We start from the raw sequence: 23,954 nt of genomic DNA on the forward strand, positions 1-23,954 counted from the left end.
CCAACAGTTCTGTCAGGTCACATATAAAACAGAAAACAACTACCCACAAACACAGGTGGGAAAAGGCTGCCTAAGTATGATTCCTAATCAGAGACAACGATAGACAGCTCCCTCTGATTAGGAACCATACTCGGCCCAAAACAAAGAAATACAAAACATAGAATGCCCACCCCACACCCTGACCTAACAAAATAGAGAAATAAACCGTCTCTCTCAGGTCAGGTACTTGCAGAATGTTTACTACAATAACCTATTTGACATACGCATGTGGTGTGGTCTCACTTTCTACTAAGTGGTGTGACATGTATGTATTAATTGTGCAATTACACAAACCACAGGTATCAGAAGTACACACTGCAACTACACTGCAATTATGCTGTACATGCTCGTGTAAATGCTTTAAGTGTCATATGTATAATGTAAAGGGCCAGGGTGAAGCAGATTTTTTTAGGCGTGTGTGAAAGAGAGCAGGAGAGCGAGACCGAAATAGAAATATAGAGGATGAAAAGGCAGTGAGAGAGACACTGAACAAATATTGGCCATCTCCTTGAATGTCTACTTGGTCCATGGGTAAGCGCTGCTTTCGATGCACACTCACAGCCATGGCAGTGGCTTAACACAGCACAGCACTGCAGCTGCACTCAATGAAACACATGAATGCAGGCATTCCCAAGGTATCTTGATCTTCATCTACAATCTTTCCTTTTAAATCCTGCACACCTCTCTGAGATGTATGGTTGCAAGGGGCATTGAGAGAAGAGGAGTCAGATCCATAGCACCCTCAGCCCCAGTGAATAAAGTTGTGATTCATACTGGATACACTGGCCTGCCATACCCTCCCTGCTCGTTGTGGGCTATTTACCCTGAGACCCAGTGCCATGTTAGGGGGTTAGTGGGGGTGAGGATGATGGTTTGTTTAGATGGTGATCGTTCGATGGGAACAATTCTATGCTAAAACCATTCTACACTAAAATAATTCTGTTTAAAACCGTTCTATGAGACCAGCTGGCTTTGGCAGACTCACTAATGGACACAGTGTTTAAATCAGACTTTCGAAAATTACCCTACTGCTGAGAATGCACATGGGGAACAGGCCACAGATGGACAGGGACAAATAACACTTGCTGGCTGTAGCCCCGTGGCTGATGTCTTGTCTAAGTTTCCTTTTCTGTTCGCCTACAATGATTACAGTCACAGAATTAGCATCGAAACCAACCATGATGATCAAGACAGCGATACAAGCATTCTACTAATTCAGTGGCTAACTTAGCTCCCATCCCTCAGTATGGTAGCCTACAGTCTGGACTTTGTAGTGCAGCTGGTGTGTCAGGATACAGACTGACAGACACCATTCACAGCCCCTACACCACAGGACTGACAAAATAGGAAGTGGAGGCAGACTCTGCCACTTGCAAAACTGACAGACAAGTTCCAGCACAGCACAGCCCATCCCCATGCCCTGGCCAGATGTGTTATTTTAATGAGGTCACACAGAGAGAGAAGTAGCAGGACAAACAGAAAACATCCTTGGTCTAGATGAGATAAAACAGAACTGATAGACTCCTCTCTAGACCATTCCGCCCATCCTGAAAACACAAAGCAGGGCAGATATCTGCAGACTTCCAAACACACACTATCAGAAACCCCCTGCATCAACTAGATAATAATGAATGGCTGGAATAAGCCGAGCCCTAACACATGAATGAGTAAATAGTTATTACTAACCAAGTAGGCATGTCGTCAGTGAGTCAATAATGGTAGATGAGATGCGATGGAGTATGAGTACTATCATTTCATACAGGAACTGACACAAATGCAGTAAAAAAATACAAATACTAGCTCACGACATCATTTCCTGTCCGTGCTGTTGAGAAGTGTCACAGTTTCGGAATAACGGCTCCCCGGCCACGGGTTGTGCTGGGATACAATTCAGATTCTAGAGAATTCTGCACAGCTTCACCCAGCTAAGGAAAACATTTCCCCCAGAAGGAAATCCATGGCTAAGCATTGTCTTGACATTTTACCATGAGGGGAGTTTAATAAAAAAAAAAGTTTTAGACTAAAGTTTGTCAAATAGGCTGGCCAACGACCTCTCACAAAACTTCCTCTATTAAAAACACAACTTTAGTATTTCTATTAATCATGACTGACACTGGAGTTGAAATACAAATAACATTTACTTTCCTGTAATTGGGGGTTAATACAGTATCATGCAGGCTCTAAAAACCATTAGAACTGCTGTCAAATTAGATACAGATTATAGTCCTGCTTGGCAGGCGGCACCACTCAACATGCAGCCCACTAGCCGTTTTCAGCTTAAACTGAGGAGAATCAATTTGGTCACCAATTACAGTGTACTGCAGTATAATAAGCATTGTCTGGTCACCAAAGACTTTGCATAAGAATCAACTACTGTAAATTGAGTCCAGATTATAGTAAACTGTTACTGAATTCACTGAAAATAATATTCCTGTTATCATAGGGTTACATAATAAATAAACTCAGCAAAAAACCACAAGGTATTTTCAGGTAAGAATAATGAGTGCTCCTTTAACTCAGGTCTTCACAGTCAAATCATGCATTTGCATGGGGCTCTCTCATTGCACCCAGTCTATTCAAACTAAGTCAGGTAGGAAACAAATAGACGAATGCAGACTGCTGTTTCAGCACTCATTCACTACAGACTATAGCAGCCCAAATGGAACACTATTCCCTATGTACTGCAATACTTTTGACCAGGGCTCACTATAGGGAATGGGATGGCATTTGGGACGCTGTCGTAGTGTCATCTTTTCCAGTGTCTTGTGCTGTCAGCTGGGTGTGCTTCAGTTCTAAAGCCACAGAGAGCGATGAATACTGACGGGTCACACGGAGAGCGATGAATACTGACGGGTCACACGGAGAGCGATGAATACTGACGGGTCACACGGAGAGCGATGAATACTGACGGGTCACACGGAGAGCGATGAATACTGACGGGTCACACGGAGAGCGATGAATACTGACGGGTCACACGGAGAGCGATGAATACTGACGGGTCACACGGAGAGCGATGAATACTGACGGGTCACACGGAGAGCGATGAATACTGACGGGTCACACGGAGAGCGATGAATACTGACGGGTCACACGGAGAGCGATGAATACTGACGGGTCACACAGAGAGCGATGAATACTGACGGGTCACACGGAGAGCGATGAATACTGACGGGTCACACAGAGAGCGATGAATACTGACGGGTCACATGGAGAGCGATGAATACTGACGGGTCACACAGAGAGCGATGAATACTGACGAGTCACACAGAGAGAGCTACACGTCTTATCTCACGAGGAGACTACGGAAGCCACATTAAGGGCACAGAGAACCAGCGTGTCAATGAGAAGTCTTTAAAAAATCTATTAAACAAAGATCCAATATCATAAACATTTGATCACATGGATTCTCTATCCCATTAGCCTGACCCACAGGTCCATCATAATCTCCTGGTAATAATAAGATTCGAACCCTGTTCGGCCACTAGGCAGAGAGATAAAACAGGGAGAGAATGAGAATTCCTTCCACAGGAGCACTTTAAAACGAAATCCTCCAAGCAGGTTTGCACAGTGCAAGGGCATCTTTCACTCTGCTAAAAAAAGCTTGAACTCACTCAAAATAATAACAGGTCCTTTAAACAATCATCAAAGGCGCTAATATATCTATTCTGTGAGTGTGTATGGAGTAGACAAACAACATGCCAATCTCAGTGTAGGTAATATTAGGCAGGTAATTTCTCGTGAATTGTAATACAGAATGTACACTCTATATTTGATCTTTCCATTTAAGGTCTGTCTGGCTAAAGCTATGGGAAAGTATAAAAGCTCCTCAGTACTACTACAAAGGCCAAGTCCAAAGCTACACAGAAAGCCTGGAGTGGTGAGGCTGGCCCTTGGATCTATGGCTTCAAAGCCTCATGACCACTCACACTTATGCCACTCTGCTCGTTACAGATGAGTGAGCACCGCAACTCTTTTTGATGTGCTCATCTCTGGGGCCTTCTAACGATGGACTTCCATGAAAATCGTGAAAATGGCCAAAGATATGAAAAGGCAACACGCTCATAACCCCACACTCGATCGGCCTATCCATCTCTTTCTCCCTGTGTGTGTGTGTCTATGGCTCTCTGGAGTAGTCTTGAGATGTCGGCTACACTCCTCTAACTACACACGTCTCCTTTTCTAACTCGGAGACAGACGCAGCTGGACTCCAGGTCTTCTTTCTGTCTCTGTCAAGCAGCCCCTCTAGCACGAGGTGTCATAGGCAGAGCTCTGTTTCAACTTATTCCCGGTCGGTGATGGCCTCCCCCCTGCCAAAACGGAGAAGAGAGGGGAGGGAACAGGGTGGAGACGCCCAGGGAGAGAGCGGCTGAAGGTCTAAATCATTCCCACATGTTCTCAGGAGGAGTAGTTTCCACCACCAGCCTCCCTCACTGGGGTGGAAGGTGGACAGTGGGGGGGGAGAGCAGACACCCTGTACTCCCAGTCCCAAGCATCTCACTTCCCTTTCTGCAAACATTGCTACATTGAGCTGCTCTGACTACATACAGATGGTTCCATTTAGCCAAGCCATGGCATCACAGGGGTACAATTTATTTTTGGCAAGCCAAGCTCAGAAAAAGTTTGACGGGCAAATTGAAAGACATTTAAGAAAAGTTCTGAGGTAGCAATGAGTTTCAAACTTCGAAGGCAGAAAATCTCTCTCCCTAGACTCGAGACGCATAAAGGATTATGACAAAATAAAAGAACCCCCCTAGAAACGGAACAGAAGCAAATCAGTAAGCCATCAAATAATTTCAAAGTCCAATAAGGCTCAGATCAAAACCTATTTAACAGTTCAAAACAATAACAATTCAGATAAAATGAAAATCTAAAATGATACACGTAAAGCTCTGCTGCAATCCAATCAACAACAATTATACATCCCAGTGCTGTCAAAGCAAAGCACTCTGTCAGACACATATAGGATTACAAAACCTTTTCCCTCATTACACCCCCTTACACACAGCCAACCACATACACGGTCCATTTCAAAGGCCTGCCTGCCACAGCTAATATGAATCATAAATTGCATTCATTTTAATAACAACCTGTGCATGGCCGTGGTTATTGTTGTGGAGGGCAGGCGTGCGTTGGTATGAAGGCTGTGGTTTTCCAGGCAGGAAGAGGCTGCTTTGTTCACTCAGGATGCCAGACACAACCAGGGAAGCATGATCCTAACCTAGTTGTGAGGGAGTGACAGGAGGCTAGGATGGAATCAGATTAGAAGACCCAGGCTTTTATTTGCCCGCCTCATTCACTTGTCAATACCAATGTAGGGTGAAGACGGAAGGCATGCTTGTCCGTGTGGCTGGTTGGGTCCAGTGATGCGGTATGAAGAAGTGGCTGGTCCAACACATTTATCTGAGGGGAATCAACAGCTGGACAAGTCATGATTATGAAGGAGAGGAAAGGGATCTGATTTATAGCTGTACCCTGCCATGGCAGATAATGACTGGAATATTACCCTCCTTGTAAGAGGGTGTAAAGGCGTCCGCATGCTTCCCAGACGAAACAGTTTGGAAGAGTTTATGCATATATTATGAAGACATTTTGTGATATTTTTTTTGTTTTGGACTTTGGTAAATCTTTTTTTCGGTTGTTCAGGCACACAAACTTTTTTCTTGAGGCAAGCTGAAGTCTGTAGCCGAAGTCTATGCCCCTTCGTCTGTGATTGGTCAACAGTAGGGATTCTTCAGTAAAGTCTTTGTTGTCATTCACTGAGAGACAACTCGTTTTCATGCACATTTTTCCATTTAGAAATATTGCACCAAACATCTTAGTTAGATGTAAAATTGCGTGACTAAGATCTCCACGGCAAAAACAGCAAAATCAATAACATGTTTCTTGAGTTATCTTACATTAATTCAGATCAATATCTCTAAATGGACAAACAGTACTATTGACGTTTTCTTTCTAATTTTTCAAGCTAATGTCTTTTAAGGGCCTATGCGAGCACATTCAGTTCGCCTAGCCGTCTTTGGCTAGCTGCCAGGCGAACTGAAGCATGCTGATGCCTTAAGAGAAGGTGAGGCAGGAAGACAGGGGGAGGCTGGGGGATAACTCCATTATGGGTTAATAGAAATGTTAACAGAGTCATTTGGGATTCCCTTGGTGAGCGTGCCTTTTTATTATATCAAAACTTCGGGCCTGAATTATACATTTGATCTCATTACTGTCACTTAGCTTGCGGCAAAAAATATAGGAGCAATGAAAGCCAGATTTAAACGTATCCATCGTGGTGTGTGAAGTGTGAATGTGTAAACCCTCATCGGAGAGACAGAGAGTGAGTCACCACACTGTCTATTGTTTGAAATAAGTATTTGGCGTTTTGTTGTACTGGTGCCATTTCTCTACCTTCAACAGGCTTTCCGTTTTCTTTGTGTTTGTCAGTTTCACTACAGACCCAAACAAAACAACACAGTACACAATAATCTACCCTAGATGGTATCAAATAAAATATACAGTGCCTTCAGAAAGTATTCACAGCTCTTGACTTTTTTCACATTTTGTTGTGTCACAAAGTGGGATTAAAATGTATTTAATTGTAATTTTATGTCAGCGATCTACACACAATAATTTGTAATGTCAAAGTGGAAGAAAAATTATAACATTTGCAAAGAAAATCATGAAAAATGTAACACTAATATACTGTATCTTGATTAGATAAGTATTCAACCCCCTGAGTCAATACATGTTAGAATCACCTTTGGTAGTGATTACAGCTGTGAGTCTTTCTGGGTACGTCTCTAAGAGCTTTCCACACTTGGATTGTGCAACATTTGCCGATTATTCTTTTCACAATTCTTCAGGCTCTGTCAGATTGGCTGTGGATCATTGCTAGACAACCATTTTCAGGTTTTGTCATAGATTTTCAAGCAGATTTAAGTCAAAACTGTAACTCGGTCACATTCACTATCTTCTTGGTAAGCAACTTCAGTGTAGATTTGGCCTTGTGTTTTAGGTTACTGTCCTGCTGAAAGGCGAATTCATCTTTGGTGGAAAGCAGACTGAACCTGAAAAACTCCCCCAGTCCTTAACGATTACAAGCATACCCATAACATGATGCAGCCACCACTATGCTTGAAAATATGGAGAGTTGTACTCAGTAATGTGTTGTATTGGATTTGCCCCAAACATAACACTTATATAATCAGGACAATTTTTTGGCAGTGTATACATGCACCATTTAAAAGGGTAATTAATAACTTCACTATGCTCAAAGAAACATTCAATGTCTGTTTTTCTACCAATAGGTGCCCTTCTTTGCAAAGCATTGGAAAACCTCCCTGGTCTTTGTGGTTGAATCTGTGTTTGAAATTCACTGCTCGACTGAGGGACCTTACAGACAATTTTATGTGTGGGGTACCTGGAGCCATTCAAAAAACACTTATTGCACGCAGATTTGAGTCCATGCAATTTATTATGTGAATTGTTAAGCACATTTTTTACTCCCAAATTTATTTAGGCTTGCCATAACAAAGGGGTTGAATATTTATTCACTCAAGACATTTTTCATTTATTATTAAATTTGTAAACATTCCGAAAAACATGATTCCACTTTGACATGATGGGGTATTCTCTGTAGGCCAGTGACCAAAAAACCTAAATGTAATCAATTCCAAATTCAGGCTGTAACACAACAAAATGTGTCAAGGGGTATGAATACTTTTTGAAGGCACTGTACATTCAATTAAGTTACAGGCCTACCTTATTGTAACTTTGTTCAAAACGATTAAAAGAAAATGCCAGCAGTTGAATCTGAGACTCAAGATACCACCGTCATCCTTTTGTGTTTAATTGAATCCCTCAATTATGGTCAGTGGAGTCCATACACAACCCATACATAACAAATGTATGCCAGTGTAATCCATACATAGCATTAAACCACACATTACTAATACATCGTATTAACCCATTACTCATACACAGAATTAAACAATACATTACTCATACATGGCAAGTGTATGTCAGTGTAACCATACATAATATTAAACCATACATTACCCATACAGAACATGGGAAAGTGGAAACAGAACAGACCTACAGTAGATAGATTGCGGAGGGGAACGGTCAGTGTTACAAGGGTTATGTAAACCTTTACCTAGAATAGAACTCTATGGTTTCTGTGTATGCTGCCAAATGGGATGAGTGTATTCAGCCCCAAGACATTTGATAATGAGGAATTACAGTTCATCCTATCTTACGAGAGGCTACATTATGTTCAACATTATATAGTTTGGTTTCATGATTAATATTCAATTTCAAGATTTGGGTTTGGTCCCTAAGCCATCAAGCAACTAGAGACTTTTCCTTTCAAAGTACAGACATGTTGTAGCCTACAGACATGTTCACAAGTTCCTGGTACATTTAAAAAAAAAAATGTAATAGAAATAAATAGTGTAGTGCAAAAGAGTGGGGTGGTTGAAGTCTCAAATAAATTACCATGCAGTCATAAGATCCACAAGGGACCCTACCCTCATGATAAATAATGCAGTACACACAATTAAAACTATTATTTTCAATTTTATTGAAAGGGAATAGAAATACATGCAGAATAAAACCAACATTCCTTTCATATCAACCTGTGGGTCATTCCTTCCTTGTTCTTGATGTAATACAGTATATAACTGTCCCTTTGAGATTGAGACCAGCACAACCCAGCAACCAAATTAATTAATCTACAAGATCTCTCCTTGACCTAAAGCAGCTGCTCATAAAATATATATAATTTTTTTTAATCATAGCATTCCCAGTCCTGCTAAAGGCCTTATCCATAGTAATACCAAAAGCTCCATTTATCTCCCTGAAAACCAGCGGACAGTTGTGCAGCGATTTTTATGAATCACTTTAGGCTGTGAATGCCTATTTTGGTCTTGCTGTTTTCAGTGAGATAATCAGCATCTATCCTCTATATCACACAGAAAACTAAAGCGTTCCCTATCCTATCCTTGACGCTGGTTCAATTATTTGAATTAAATTTCGTTCGTTTTTCCTTCTTCTGTGAATTTAATGCAAACATCGCACAGTTTCTCTAGAGATAAATCCGGTCCAGCCTGTGCAATGTAGTAGGGATTTGTAGTTTCCAACAGGCCAATATTCCACATAGTTTAGCGCATAAAACATGGTAATTAACTACAATAACGATAATCCACTGCGCATCTACTTGTCCTGTCTGTGTTCCTTTGTATGCCTGCTCTTGAAGAGACAAGAATGAGCAATCGTGAGCTTCGCTAGGTATCTCTACCTGAAAATACATGATCTAACTGATTGATAGTTGGTATTCAGAAGTCATAAAAGTATGCCTTATTTAAGTTGTACAACTACAAAAGTGTGATTTTGTCAGACAACATAGGCAGCAGCTCAATAGAGATGCGATGATGACTTGGAATGAAATAATAAAGTCATCAAATAAAACGAATGTAATATACACAACAACTGAAATATGTTATTAAAGTAAAGTAATGTGAATAAATGATGGTTAATAAGTGATAAGCAGTAATGGGCATTCACTACCATCATAGGACTTGTATTAATTGTTTTATTCTGTGTTACAGCATTCAACCTACATAATGCATAGTGCATTTAATGTTACAAAAATGATCAAAACCAACATCGAAAACGAATTATTTTTTAAATAAAAAGTACTAATTGCTCAGCACTACCCGTCAGACAAGGGTCCAGGTGTCATCAGCAGAAATATACCAAACCTGTTATCTTCATCTCATTATCTTCATCTCTGCATGAAGGAGGAGAGCTCTGAATAGTCAATAATACTCCTCTTTTCACAATGCAGGCAGAAGCATTTACAAACTAAGTAGGGTGGTGACAGGATAGAATTGCTGTAGGGGAGGGAAGGAGAGAGAGAGAGAGAGAGAATCTGAACTACTGATATCCTAATATAGAGGATGAAATATTGGAATCGACACAAATAACATGATCTATAGTGATTTTGCAAACCAGACAGACAACCTTAATGACATAACCTAATCACATTTATATCCACCATATCAAACAAACACTTCTGATATCACTATATCAAATATCACTATATCAATACTATATCACCTATATCAAAACAATCGATGTAGATTAACAAATTATTAAACTAACATCAAATTCACAGAGCCCTACAATCAAACACATTAGCAAAGGGAAGTGGGGATTGGAGGATGACTAGGCTCTAATGGTATCTAATACACAGTACTGAAAGGCACCAATGAATAAGATAGCATCAGTGATACAGAACCACCAAATCAAGAGAGGACAGCAGCAGCTGCATAATCACACTCAACACATGTCCCAAATGGCACCCTATTCCCTAGTGCACTACTTTTGACCAGGGCCTATAGGGTTCTAATCGAAAGTACATTTACATTTAAGTCATTTAACAGAAAGTAGTGCACTATGTATGAAAAAAAAGAGGGCCATTTGGGATGTCGCCACAGTCCGGATGTGGATTAAGATCAATGGGGGATGCACATTTAATGACTCTCCTAAAAGTTCAATTAATGTGGTAGAGAAGAGATTACCACAATGTTTTAAAACACCACAGCCAGAGGGCACATCGAGCACTTAGCCCTCGATGTTAGGCATTAATCCATCCCTCACCACTACCACACCATCATGTTGGGGTGAGTAAATATGAGATTAACGATACCCCCAGTCCACTCTACGATATCCTAATACATTGTCATACACATGAAAAGAACTGTGAGACATTAGCCAATCTTTGCTGCAATGTCCAAACTAGCATACTGGTTAGAATGAAGCAATGAATTGTGCATTCTACGTGGCATGCTAGTATGGACATCGGAACAAACATAGCCTCTGATTGCACCTACCATCAGAACAATAGTGGTTCAAGAGGAAAAACCTACTGCACTGAGCGTCTCATTTAAATGAATATGTTGTAAATGAGGAAACAGATGTGGAAGTAAAAGATTAGATTTCTCTCTGTCCACTTTGCTCCGGCTCCCATGCCAAGCTGTATTTACATGAATCTCTGGGAGATCGTTTGGCTCTAAACACAAACAGCAACCTCTTCTGTAATTTATTGCCATAACAACTGCCGCATAGTCAATTGATAGTTTCCAGAAATCCATCTCACCCCTTCTTAAATGTGGGATATTGGTATTGACAGGAAATGATAACAGTAAGCCTCTGCATTTTTCTCAATGGCAGGTAGCAAATGTATAGAGCATGTGGAAAGCCTTTACAAAGTGTTTGTTTGTTTACATCAGCAAACAGTCCAATGTTATACCACCTCTTGTTTCTGCAGAAACACCAGAAGCTGGACCTGTGTAGAGGAATCAGGGGACCTTGGACACATGGCATTATGAGCCTTATGTGAATGAGTGAACGATATTGTGGTCGTGAAGGACAGACATACTGTAAACCCACTGACAGAGACGCCAGGCACAGCAGTAACAGTAACACTGTGCCAGCACTCAGCTGGCACTCATACTATTCACACAGTGCCTCTTTCTCCATGCCTGATATGACACTAGTGTGGAGACCTGGCAATCACTTGGTCCACAATGACTCACTGACTCCATGGCTTGGAGGAGGTTGCTGTCTCACAGCTCTCTAAACACAGCACGTGTGGCTTCATCTATTGGATCTACTGTGGTGTGTTTTGATGTGTTGAGGTGCATTGTGGAATGTTGTGGTGCATTGTGGAATGTTGTGGTGCATTGAGGAGCATTGTGGCGTATTGAGGAGCATATGTGCCCCCCCATCAATGTTAGAGTGGATGTGCACAGTAATTCTACCCCAGGGGGTTCCATTATACACAACCCAATCCTATGGACGTTTAGCTGCATGGGGAATCAAAGAGCAGGGGAACGGGGTAAAATCCTAATCCTTACCCTCTCTACCCATCTGTTGGGGGTCAATGGTTGGCCCATCTATCTAGCCCTGACCACAGCTTGACTGGAACCCCTGCATGCAATAGAGAAGCTGGGCAGTAAAACCAAGAGGTCTGGAAGATTGGAGGGATCTGAGACTAGCTTCCTGCTGCCCTGTATCAGCTATTGTGGTACCAAAGCACACAAGCACATCAGGACTACAGCATTAGACTACCACTTTGTCTGACCATGTGTCTATGCAAAGCCTCTTACAGCCAGGGAGGAACCCATTTAGAACTGGAGTGGTTGTTGACGCTACAATCTAGATAGCTAGGCAACAGGGAAAGCCAACTTCATATGTTTCCTTTGATCGAAACCATTAACCCCCTGTACAAAAGCCATGCTACACACTCAGACTTCCTCTAGCCTGTACTGTCCTGAATAGCTCAGTCTGGGCAAAGTTTGCAAACATTTTGTAACACAAGTGGCCAAATGCAGGCTACCGTGCAACTCGCTTTTCAGGTAGGATGCAATTTTTATTTATAATAATTTGTTTTATCATTGTATATCATTATTATTGTAGGCCTATTTATTAATCTAAACCAGTTCTTTAAATATGCAAATCGTGTTTTGTTTAATTCTGTTGAGACATTTTCATTAGCTAAATGAAGTTCAATCTGTTTTTTTTAAATTGTGTGCTCCATATTTAGTTTAAGATAGGTTAATGATATTTATTTCAGAAAAAGCCTACTTATAACCTATTTCTTTCATTTGTTGGGTTTGGTAGGCACTAGCCTTTATTGGTAATTGCTGCAATATAGCCTGTTAACTTTTAGGAAGGTTTAAACCAGTTCGCAACGGTTTTGTTTCATTCTGTTGAAACATTTTCTTTGGCTAAATGAAGTTCCAACTGTAATGTTATGTTTGCCGCGATATAATATCCTGCTTATATTTTCCCTATAAACAGTGGCTTGACTTATTTTTGATATTACCCTAATAAAGTGAATAAACTTTTGGTTTGGCTATCAGCCTATTATTCTGCTGCCCTATGATATGAAGGCAGTGCGCACCAACACTCCAACTGACTCTGACAGTTGTGTTTTAGGCCTACCAGAGATTTTTTTTTAAAACTTTATTTAACTAGGAAAGTCAGTTAAGAACAAAATCTTATTTTCAATGACAGCCTAGGAACAGTGGGTTAACTGCCTTGTACAGGGACAGAACGACAGAGTTTGACCTTGTCAGCTCAGGGATTCAATCTTGCAACCTTTCGGTTACTAGTCCAACACTCTAACCACTAGGCTACCTGCCGCCCCAGGAGCCTCGATACTCCTATGATCTAACAACATAATGCTTATCTTTATCAAAAATATTCTGATCGAAAAATAACGAATTAGCCTCCTTCTGCACACCTACATTGTATATCTCTATAGCAGATGCAGTAGCCTATCTGACAAGAGTAAAGAAATAGATGTCGGTGTCGTAGCATGCCACCGGCATATCTCTCTCTCTCACTCTCTCTCTGGGGCTACGCCTAAAGCTTCTCTTCCTTTATATGTGTTTAAATAGGAATATCATACAGTGGCCTAAGCCTATAGGTCTATTCATTCATGCAATGCCCTAATGCATTTAGTGCTCAAATCTCTGACAGCTGAACCATGAGATCATACCAGTTCAGTCAAACCACTAGTCTCCATAAGCAAATAGACTCTAAGTGCAGATTCAAATGTACAGCAGGCCTAGGCTGTACTTGAAAGTTTACAATCAGACTGTTCGCCTATATGTCAATAAATGATGCACTTGAAAGTAGATCACAGGGTCAATCAGGAATGCAATAAATAACCATGGGGACATGGATATGTAAAAAAAAACAAATCTGGGTGGAAAAAATAACCTTCAGAAAAACGTCACTCGCTGTAAACCACACACATTTCCATAATGAAGGTGCAGTGGTAGAGCTCTAACCACTACAATCTTCAGAGCGCACATATGCACTTGCCCGTTATACATGAAGCACTTTGATGTAGGTACCGAGGGCGAATCAGCATTTCTAATCAATATTGGAAACACCCATATTCAAAGTAGCCTACCAGTTGCAACAATATAACAATTCACCGCTGTGTTACTTGTTTGCTGTGCCTGAAGAACTAAAGACGGGGCAACTAACTGGCAAGTATGGCGGCCTACGGCTACACAGTAACCTATAGCCGCTATGTGCCTACCTCCTAGACTACTTCAAGCTTGAGTTGGCTGTCCAACTATGAAGTTTATTCTAGAAAAAATGCATTTGGAAAACAAATATAAAGTAAATGTAATATAGAAGTTTCTGCCATAATGCTTCGACACACCCAGCCTAACAAGACTACCAAAACGAGTCGAAGATCAATCATAGCTGTAGGCTATTCAGTGCACAGTCCATATTTATAAAACCATTCATAATAGCATAAAGGTCCGACCCGGAAAAGCGGTCTAAAATCCTGCAACAAAAACTTCTAACAGCAATAGTCATTGGTTACCACCATATCGTCGGACCTATGCTATTGATCCGAATAGGAAACTCTTTATTGTGTGCAAGGCATTAACAGAAGGATAGCCTATAAGACTTACTAAACAATTAAAACTTACGTAAAAACGAAGAATAAGGTGGTGGAGCCCACAAGAAGAGTGGCAGCAGTAGATACCGGGATGTATTTGGTGGGTTTAAATCTCTTTCCAACGCTGTTGGGCATTCTGTAATTTCCACATTCCTCAATTATTTATTCCAATTGGAGATACTATACATATGTAAAGATCCAGTCTGCAATATCTATAATTAACGATTCAGCCAATCCGTATTTACTACCGTTAAACGCACACAGATCCAAATATAGACAGGCAGAAAATACAGCGCTCCAAAAGCTTGGAAATCCACTACTTTTCTGCTAGCAGCACTAACGATGTCACTTTACTATGGTAATGAGGAAACCTTCAAAAATAAAAGTCCGCATTTCAACATATTGCAAGGTGGATAACTCAATCAAAAGATAATATATTTTAATCAATGTCGATTTTTATTGTGCTTATAAGCAAATGCAAGAAGGAATTTATTGAAAAACTTTTACATTTGTTTTAAAAAACATTATTTTAGGACCACTATTGAAAAATACAATGTTCAGACTGGTATGTTGACAATATTGGGCTTATATTTCAAAAACTATTATTTTGCACCGAGTGAAAAGTGGGGTTGGGAGTTCTCAGTAGGGTCTGTAGAATCTATATATGGTGTCATTTCATGTGGCACATGGTGTCATTTCATGGGACACTAAATAATATAGAATGTTGCTGGCCTTTTACTTCCACCCATTACATTGGCCACAATGCAAATCACTGTATATGCATTACATATTGGGGGAAGAATTCCTCAGTAATGAGGAAAATTAAAGGTGCAATATGCAGAAATCGCTGTGCCATTTCCTGGTTGCTAGAATTCTAATAGTTTGCCTAATTTCCGTTTATGTGACAAAACAAGCAAGTATAGTGTAGAGTATCATTGTGCCATCTAAACCACAGTGAAATATATTTTCCATGACCAAAAATATTGTATTTTCATCAGTTTGAAGCTGGTGTAGAAAACCGAAAGTAGAAGACACAAAAACGAAACTTAAGCACGGGAAGCATAGAAATAGTGCACATAGAACACATCTACTGCTTTTTATACTTGCTTTCAATGATAATGATAAATCTATAACTCATTATCGTATGTGAATTTTGTCAGGTAAAATGTTTCATATTGCAGCTTTAAGATAATTGGGGGGGGGGTCATACTCTGACATGATTTGGCAAAACACTTGGGATGCCCCTGGATGCCACCCAAGTCTAAAATCAATTTAAAAAAAGGCTATTATACAATGAGATTGTAGTAACATAATCCAATGGTTCTGTTCCAGTTGCATTTATGATTAGTGAGGAGCATACCCAGAGAGCAATAGGGCAGTTACTAAATGCAGTATAGAATAAAGAAAGGGATGTGTGTGGCAGAAACATAATACCTGTACAAATGAAAGTGATAGGTCCATAGCACTGCTACATTGCTGCATCCAGGGAGCACTTTCCTGCCTGAAGAGTTGAATCGTGTTTTAGCTGAAAAGATACAGAAATTATTTTAACCTCTGTATGCAAATAAACAAAATCATCCACTGGATTTCATTGACCCATTTCTAACTTGTCTTCAATGGGTAGACGAGTATTTGAGACACAGTTTGAAAATAGTGAAAGGAGAGGCTACTCCATAACATCTAGATTTGTGTGTCATACCAGTATGTAAAAGTAATTTAATGCAACAAGCTGGTCAACTCTGTAGACAAGAGTACAGTAAGAAGGAATACAGGTACCGGATGGGCATGAATACCACAAATCTTGCTGACATTTGTGACATTGTTGATGTTTGTGTTGTTCTTGGTAGCAGACATAATTCCACATTAGTAAGCAGCTCTATTAACAAAATCAAGAAACTAACACAAACATTAGACCTAAAAACGGACCCAGAAAATCCAGATTGTAAATCCATTGATGAACACCATTTGCTGGTGAATTTGAAAGTGATATACAGTGAACGCCAAAAATATTGGGACAGTGACAAATTTGTTACTGTTTTGGCTCTGTACTCCAGCACATTGAGATGATACAATGACTAAGAGGTTCAAAGTGCAGACTTATTTTGAGGGTATTTTCATCCATATCAGGTGAACCGTTCTTGTACATAGTCCCCGCATTTTAGGGGACCAAAAGTATTGGGACAAATTCACTTATTTCTGAAGTAAAAAGTTAAGTATTTGGTTATAATGTTTCTAAACACTTCTACATTAATGTGGATGCTACCATGATTATGGATAATCCTGACTTAATCGTGAATAATGAATATAATACCCCCCTCAACAACAACAAAAATGCTAACCTCCCCTGTTATTGTAATGGTGAGGGGTATGTTTGCGTGTCTAACTTTCACATATTCATGATTCATTCAGGATTATCCATAATCATGGTAGCATCCACATTAATGTAGAATTGTTTAGAAACATATCCTATTCTTATTTACAATAAAGGTGACTCCACAATGACACAATACATTATTTACCATTCATTTCTATTGGGCACAAAATAATCTGAAACACAACCAAAACACAAAACAAATGCATCCAACAAATGTGTAGTCACAAGCTTGATGTACTCGTGGCGTGATATGAATACGGGACCCAATACTACACTTTTTACTACTTTAATACACAAGTGAATTTGTCCCAATACGTTTGGTCCCCTAAAACGGGGGGACTATGTACAAAAAGTGCTGTAATTTCTCAACGGTTCACCCGATATAGATGAAAATACCCTAAAATTAAAGCCGACAGTCTGCACTTTAACCACAGTCATCATATCATTTCAATGTGCTGGAGAACAGAGCCAAAACAAAAAATGTGTCACTGTCCCAATACTTCTGGAGTTCACTGTACAGTATATAGTGAAAAAGTCAAATCTCCTTTCTTTGAATGCTTTGACAAAATACGGAAACAAACCTTTGAACGCATTGCTAGAGCACAATGCACTGAGAGAAAGCTGTACTGTTCATAAAAACTGTTAGACAAGCTTTTTTAAAACTTTCTTCTGGTAATTCCTATTTGGTCTATTTTGGTCTAATTCCTATTTGGTCTGACTTTCTCACCCGAGATTTAAAGAGATTTTCATCAACGTATCTAAAAGTACTGCTAAACAAGAAAAACACAGATATCAGTGAGGAAACCTTCAAAAATACAATACATTTATATTCAGGGGATAAATAACGGGTTGATGAATGTATAGTTGAAATGCATACTTTCTACATAGCCTACCAAAGAGACATACTTTACAGTGCCTTCAGAAAGTATTCATACCCATTGACTTTTCCCCACATTTTGTTGTCTTACAGCCTGAATTTAAAATAGATTGAGGTTTTGTGTCACTGGCCTACACACACAATACCCCATAATGTAAAAAAAAAGAAAAAAAAGAAAGAAAATATATTTTTCGAAATGTTTACAAATGAATTAAAAATTAAAAGCTGAAATGTCTTGAGTCAATAAGTATTCGGCCACTTTGCTATGGCAAGCCTAAAGAAGTTAATGAGTAAAAATGTACTTAACAAGTCACATAATAAATTGTATGGACTCACTCTGTGTGCAATAATAGTGTTTAACATGATTTTGAACGACTACCTCATCTCTGTACCCCTGTAACGCCCTGGCCATAGAGAGGGGTTTTTTGTTCTTTATTTTGGTTAGGCCAGGGTGTAACATTGGGTGGGCGTTCTATGTTCATTTTTCTATGTTGGCTGTTTTCGTTGGTTTGGCCGTGTGTGGCTCCCAATCAGGCACAGCTGTAGTTCGTTGTTGCTGATTGGGAGTCACACATAAGTAGCCTGTTTTTCCTTTGGGTTTTGTGGGTGATTGTTTTCCGTATAGCTTCTGTGCCTTATGGAACTGTTCGGTTGTTCTTTTATGTTGCTTGTCGTATTTTAGTGTTCAGTTTTTTCATTAAAATGACGGACACTTACCACGCTGCATTTTGGTCTGATTTCTCTTCCCCTTCATCTGAGGATGACGAAGACAGCCGTTACAACCCCAGACATACAATTATCTGTAACGTGGAACAAGCTCCCTCACGACACCAGGACAGCGGAGTCAATCACCACCTTCCGGAGACACCTGAAACCCCACCTCTTTAAGGAATACCTAGGATAGGATAAAGTAATCCTTCTAACCCCCCCCACCCTTAAAATATTTAGATGCACTATTGTAAAGTGGTTGTTCCACTGGATATCATAAGGTGAATGCACCAATTTGTAAGTCGCTCTGGATAAGAGCGTCTGCTAAATGACTTAAATGTAAATGTAAATGTAACGTCCCTCAAAAACAAGGTTTTCCAATGCCTAGCAAAGGGCACCTATTGGTAGATGGGCAAAAACATTGAATATCCCTTTGAGCATGATTAAGTTATTAATTACACTTTGGATGGTGTATCAAGACACCCAGGCATAACAAATATACAGGCGTCCTTCCTAACTCAGTTGCCGAGAGGAAGGAAACCGCTCATGGATTTTACCATGAGGCCAATGGTGACTTTAAAAGAGTTTAATGGATGTGATTGGAGAAAACTGAGGATGGATCAACAACATTTTATTTTCTCCACAATACTAACCTAAATGACAGAGTGAAAAGGAGGAAGCCTGTACAGATTGCAAATATTCCAAAACATGAATCCTGTTTGCAATAAGGCACTAAAGTAAAACTGCAAAAAATGTGGCAAAGAAATTAACTTTATGTCCTAAATACAAAGTGTTATGTTTGGGGCAAATCTAACACAACACATCACGGAGTACCACTCTTCATATTTTTAAGAATGGTGGTGGCTGCATCATGTTATGCGTATGCTTGTAATCGCAAAGGACCACAGAATTTTGGGGGGATAATAATAAATGGAATAGCGCTAGACACAGGCAAAATCCTAGAGGATAACCTGGTTCAATCTAACAGACATGGGGAGACAAATGGACCTTTCAGCAGGACAATAACCTAAAACACAAGGGCAAATATACACTGAAGTTGCTTGCCAAGACAACATTGAATGTTCCTGAGTGGCCTAGTTATAATTTTGACTTAAAAAATCGGCATTAAAATCTATGGCAAGACTTGACAATGGCTGTCTAGCAATGATCAACAACCAATTTGACAGAGCTTGAAGAATTTTCAAAAGAATAATGTGCAAATATTGTACAATTCAGGTGTGCAAAGTGCCTAGAGACTTACCCAGAAAGACTCAAAGCTGTAATTGCTGCCGAAGGTGATTCTAACATGTGTTAACTCAAGGATGTGAATACTTATGTAAATGAGATATTTCTGTATTTCATTTGCAATAAATTTGCAAATGTCTAAAAACATGTTTTCCCATTGTCATTAAGGAGTAGTGTGCAGTAGATGTCACGTTCCCCAGCAAGAAAACCAAAAATGCCACTCAAACAGAAGGAGGAACTAGCAGAATCACTGACCAACAACCAAAACGAAACAGGTGGGGTTTTAGGAGGGTCTCTGAAAATAACGTTCACATGCCTCCTGATATCAATTCTAAAATGTTTTCTCTGAATAATAAGAAAAAGAAGAGTAATGTGACACAAGGGTTCAGTGAACCTCTCATTCTTGATACCAGACCTGAGCAACATTGCCATGATAACATGATCACAACCATATGTAAATTCTCTAATCGAAATCAGAACTGTTGGCTAAAATCAACACTACAATCTTTGCTGCATCTTTGGAAATATAGACCCACACTCATCACAAAGTGTACTCGCAAAATAAACAACTTTGCTAATTTATTACAGACAGCAGTGCAGCATCCAGGGAGCAGTTTCCTGCCTGAAGAGTTTAAGTATGTTTTAGCTGAGATACACAAATCATTTTTGTCTTTGTATCCAAATAAACAAAATGATCCACTGGATTTTGTCGACCCACTTCTTTCTTGCTTAGATATGCTAGCGATAAAATCTTTGGCTAATGCTATGCATGAATATAGCTGTGAAACTTGTCAAACCAACAGAATCCACAATGGCCCAAACTTCACATCAATGTTTAGCGTTCCACTTCCAGACATAAAAGTGGCACTTGACATTCTTTTCAAGAAAATTATTTCGAAGTGAGAAGCACACAAAGTAAGTTACATGTGCAGCAGCAGCCTACTCAGTACACAAACAATTTGGACCAGCACTCCAGATATTGTTGTACTTTATGTTTCTTGTGTGAGGTCAAAAGTCTATAACATATTAAGCAGTGACAACAAGTGGTTTAATGAAAGAATATTTGACGGGTACAACGATCTGGTGAAGTTACATCTGAAGCAACAAATTGTGTTAATGTGCCCTGCGTATTTTGAGAGTCAGCGATTACAGAGTCTGTTTTGTGACAGCAAAGAGGTTATGCCAAATGAGCCTAGAGCGTCCCACAACTGGTGGGGTTTTAATGCCACGTTCAAAACAACTGGGAATTAGGAAAAATACGAGGTCAAATCATGACGACAGTGATCTTGGATGACCAGTCAAATCGATTTTTCCCAGTCGGAGTTCGTTTTTTCAGAGTTCCCAGTAGTTTTGAATCCACTGAAGTCAGAAGTCTGAGATTTCCAAGTTCCCAGTTCCAAGTTCCCAGTTGTTTTGAATGCAGCATAAGCATGTGATAGTGCCTGTGACATAAAGTTACATAAAGTTAGTAGCAGTAATTGCTTTAATTTAAATCTGAAAATTATGGATTCGAGGATACGCTACTTGAAATTCAGAAAATACCTGGCATTACAGTATCTGGCAATGCATGGGGCTGCGGTGGATGTGACACTAAACTATGCATTTTCTTATCGGTGCCCCCATTTTAGAAAACAGTCAGACAGTAATAGTAGTAGTGTTTATGTGTGCTTGTTCTCTAACGCAGTTTTATTAGAGCGCAATGTGAATACGCTTTGTCACAATGGCAAGCGAGACTATGTTTTACATTAGTTATCGGAGGGGAAGTTACTTAGTTGAAAGATGTTAAGGTTTTAAGCATGAAGAATACAGCAGAGTGTTTCTTGTAATGCATTTAAAACTGTACAGAAAATGCCTTTGCTGACATTGAGAGATAATCATCACAATATAACTTGTAAATAATCTTGTCTCTGTTATTGTTTTTTGAAAACAAGTTAATAGGCCTATGCCTACTGTACCTGGATGGCAGGTAGCCTAGCGGTTAAGAGCATTGGGGCAGTAACCGAAAGGTTGCTGGTTTGAATCCCTGCTCCGACTAGGTGAAAAATCTGCCGATGTACCCTTGAGCGAGGCACTTAACCCCGATTGCTCCTGTTAGTCGCTCTGGATAAGAGCATCTGCTAAATGACTCAAATGTAAAATTCCTTCACTGTATACTGCTAACCTGTTAGATATTACTTCTAAATAATTGTCTTCTTTGCCGTTCTGAAAGCATTACATTTTCATTTTGACTAAAAAGTTTGCCTTATGTGTTTGAGTATGTATAGTGCTGCTGGGTATTTAGACCTCAGTCCCCCATGAAATAACACCATACTGTATATAGATTCTACAGACCCTGAGTAATCCCAACCCCACTTTGACATCGGCACATAGAACAGTTTTTTCTCTATAAGCCACTATGTAATGCATATGCAGTGATTTGCATTGTGGCCAATAGAATGGGTGTAGTAAAAGGCCAGCAACACTCCGTATTATTCAGTGCCCCATGAAATGACACCATACAGTATATAGATTCTACAGACCCTACTGAGTACTCCCAACACCACTTTTAAGTCAACACATAGAGTAATTATCTCTCTGTAAGCCTATATGTAAGTTAATAGGCCTACAGTGTATTGCATTGGGACCACTGGAATGGGTGGAGTAAAACGTGCTGCTGGGTATGTAGACCTCAGTCTGCCAAGAAATAACACCATACACTCAGTGGCCAGTTTGTTTATTAGGTACACCACCTGTTCACGAAAATGGTTCACTCCTACAGACAGTGAGTTACTTGGCCATGGCTTGCTATATAAAGCAAGCGTACAGGCATCGAGGCATTCAGTTACTGTTAGATTGAACGTTAGAATGGGCAAAACGAGTGACCTAATAACTTTGAGCGTGGTATGATCATCGGTGCGAGGCACGCCAGTTCCAGTATCTTAGAAAAGTGTATTTATTTTCACTTAGCCTACACATTGGCCGTGTTCGAGAGGATCAAAATCGTAATTTATCATGGGTAAATTGTGACTGACTGACTGATCTACAAATAATAATGACACGTTATTTATGATGGAAGGTGATTTGTAGATCAGTCAGTCGGCAGTTGCCTGCACTGTCAGCTGGAATGTTGAACAAGCCCAATAGCTTTCAATATACCAGTATGGGTGTAAACTTTCTAAAGAAATGCTGGTATAAATAATACAATATTAAAAATAAAAGTACGTCAAATTATCAATTTATTTTTTTAAAGGTGGTTGCAATGCTGTGAAAAACAGTTGTACTGTACTGATATGCAAAAACAAAATCGATATTTCAAAAGTTTAGCATGTCTTTGTAGGGGGACTCTTATTTTGAAGAAAACAAATCCGAATCGTGATGAGCCAGCATAATATCCTGCTGCCAGGAGAACGGTAATTGGAAATCCCACTAGCAATCCAGCCCGCGAGTGAGGACAGAGAACCGCTTGAAAGGTGGAGCCTATAGCCTGTGTTACGACAGGCAGTCCAATTCTCCTGATAGTTTGTGAAAAGATCTGATGTGATTGGTCAAAAGTGCAGGGGTATTCAACCGGCGGTCCACGGAGGCACTGCAGAGGGTCCACAAAATGTATTTTAAAAATAATGCATGTCGCTAGCAACAACAGAATAAATACATTTTGAATTACAGACCTATAGTAGAAAATAGGATCATATTTTCTTTCTAATGATGTCAAGTGTATTTCTCAACTCTAATATTAAGCAAATGAAACTCATTGAAGCCCATTACACTCACTGGAGTGTCTGACATAGGCTTTGAAAAAGCACCAGTGAATAGGCTACCAGTGTGGCAAGTCCTGCTGGCTGCTGGTAAGCTTTCTTAACCAGGACATTGTTTTTTGACAACACATGGCTAACCAGCTGCTCTTAGCGAAAATGTGTTTAGAGTTACCTTTCTAGCTAATAGGCTATGTTATAGTTTACACTTCCTCTTCCAATTAAAATGTGGGGAGGTCAAAATAATGAAAAACTATCTCCCAAATCTATTCATTTTAAAATGTTGATTACTTTTCCTTGCCATTATCAGTCACCTAATGATAAGACAAGACGTGGAAAAATTATTTTAGCTAACGTATGATGGCGGTCCCGGGGGCTTCCGTTTTGCCTGAGAGGGGTTCCCTGAGGGAGTCGCTTGGCAAGAAAAGGTTGATGACCCCTGAATTAGTGAAAAAAAAAAGATCAGAATTGGGCTGCCTGTGTAAACGCCGCCATAATCAA

The 23,954-nt window shown here is 39.8% G+C and overlaps 1 protein-coding gene across 1 annotated transcript in view; it reads right to left on the reverse strand.

The window, feature by feature from the left end:
- zdhhc8b (zinc finger DHHC-type palmitoyltransferase 8b) overlaps nt 1-14,839 on the reverse strand; it is an 84,117-nt gene extending 69,278 nt beyond the window's left edge. Inside the window, exon 1 of the mRNA XM_014170896.2 lies at nt 14,550-14,839. Coding sequence (XP_014026371.1) covers nt 14,550-14,653 — 104 coding nt within the window. The 5' untranslated portion in view covers nt 14,654-14,839. The remainder of the gene's footprint in view (nt 1-14,549) is intronic.
- Nucleotides 14,840-23,954: the final 9,115 nt, after the last annotated feature.

Source organism: Salmo salar, chromosome ssa24 (assembly GCF_905237065.1).
Source record: "Salmo salar chromosome ssa24, Ssal_v3.1, whole genome shotgun sequence".
Classification (NCBI taxonomy): domain Eukaryota; kingdom Metazoa; phylum Chordata; class Actinopteri; order Salmoniformes; family Salmonidae; genus Salmo; species Salmo salar.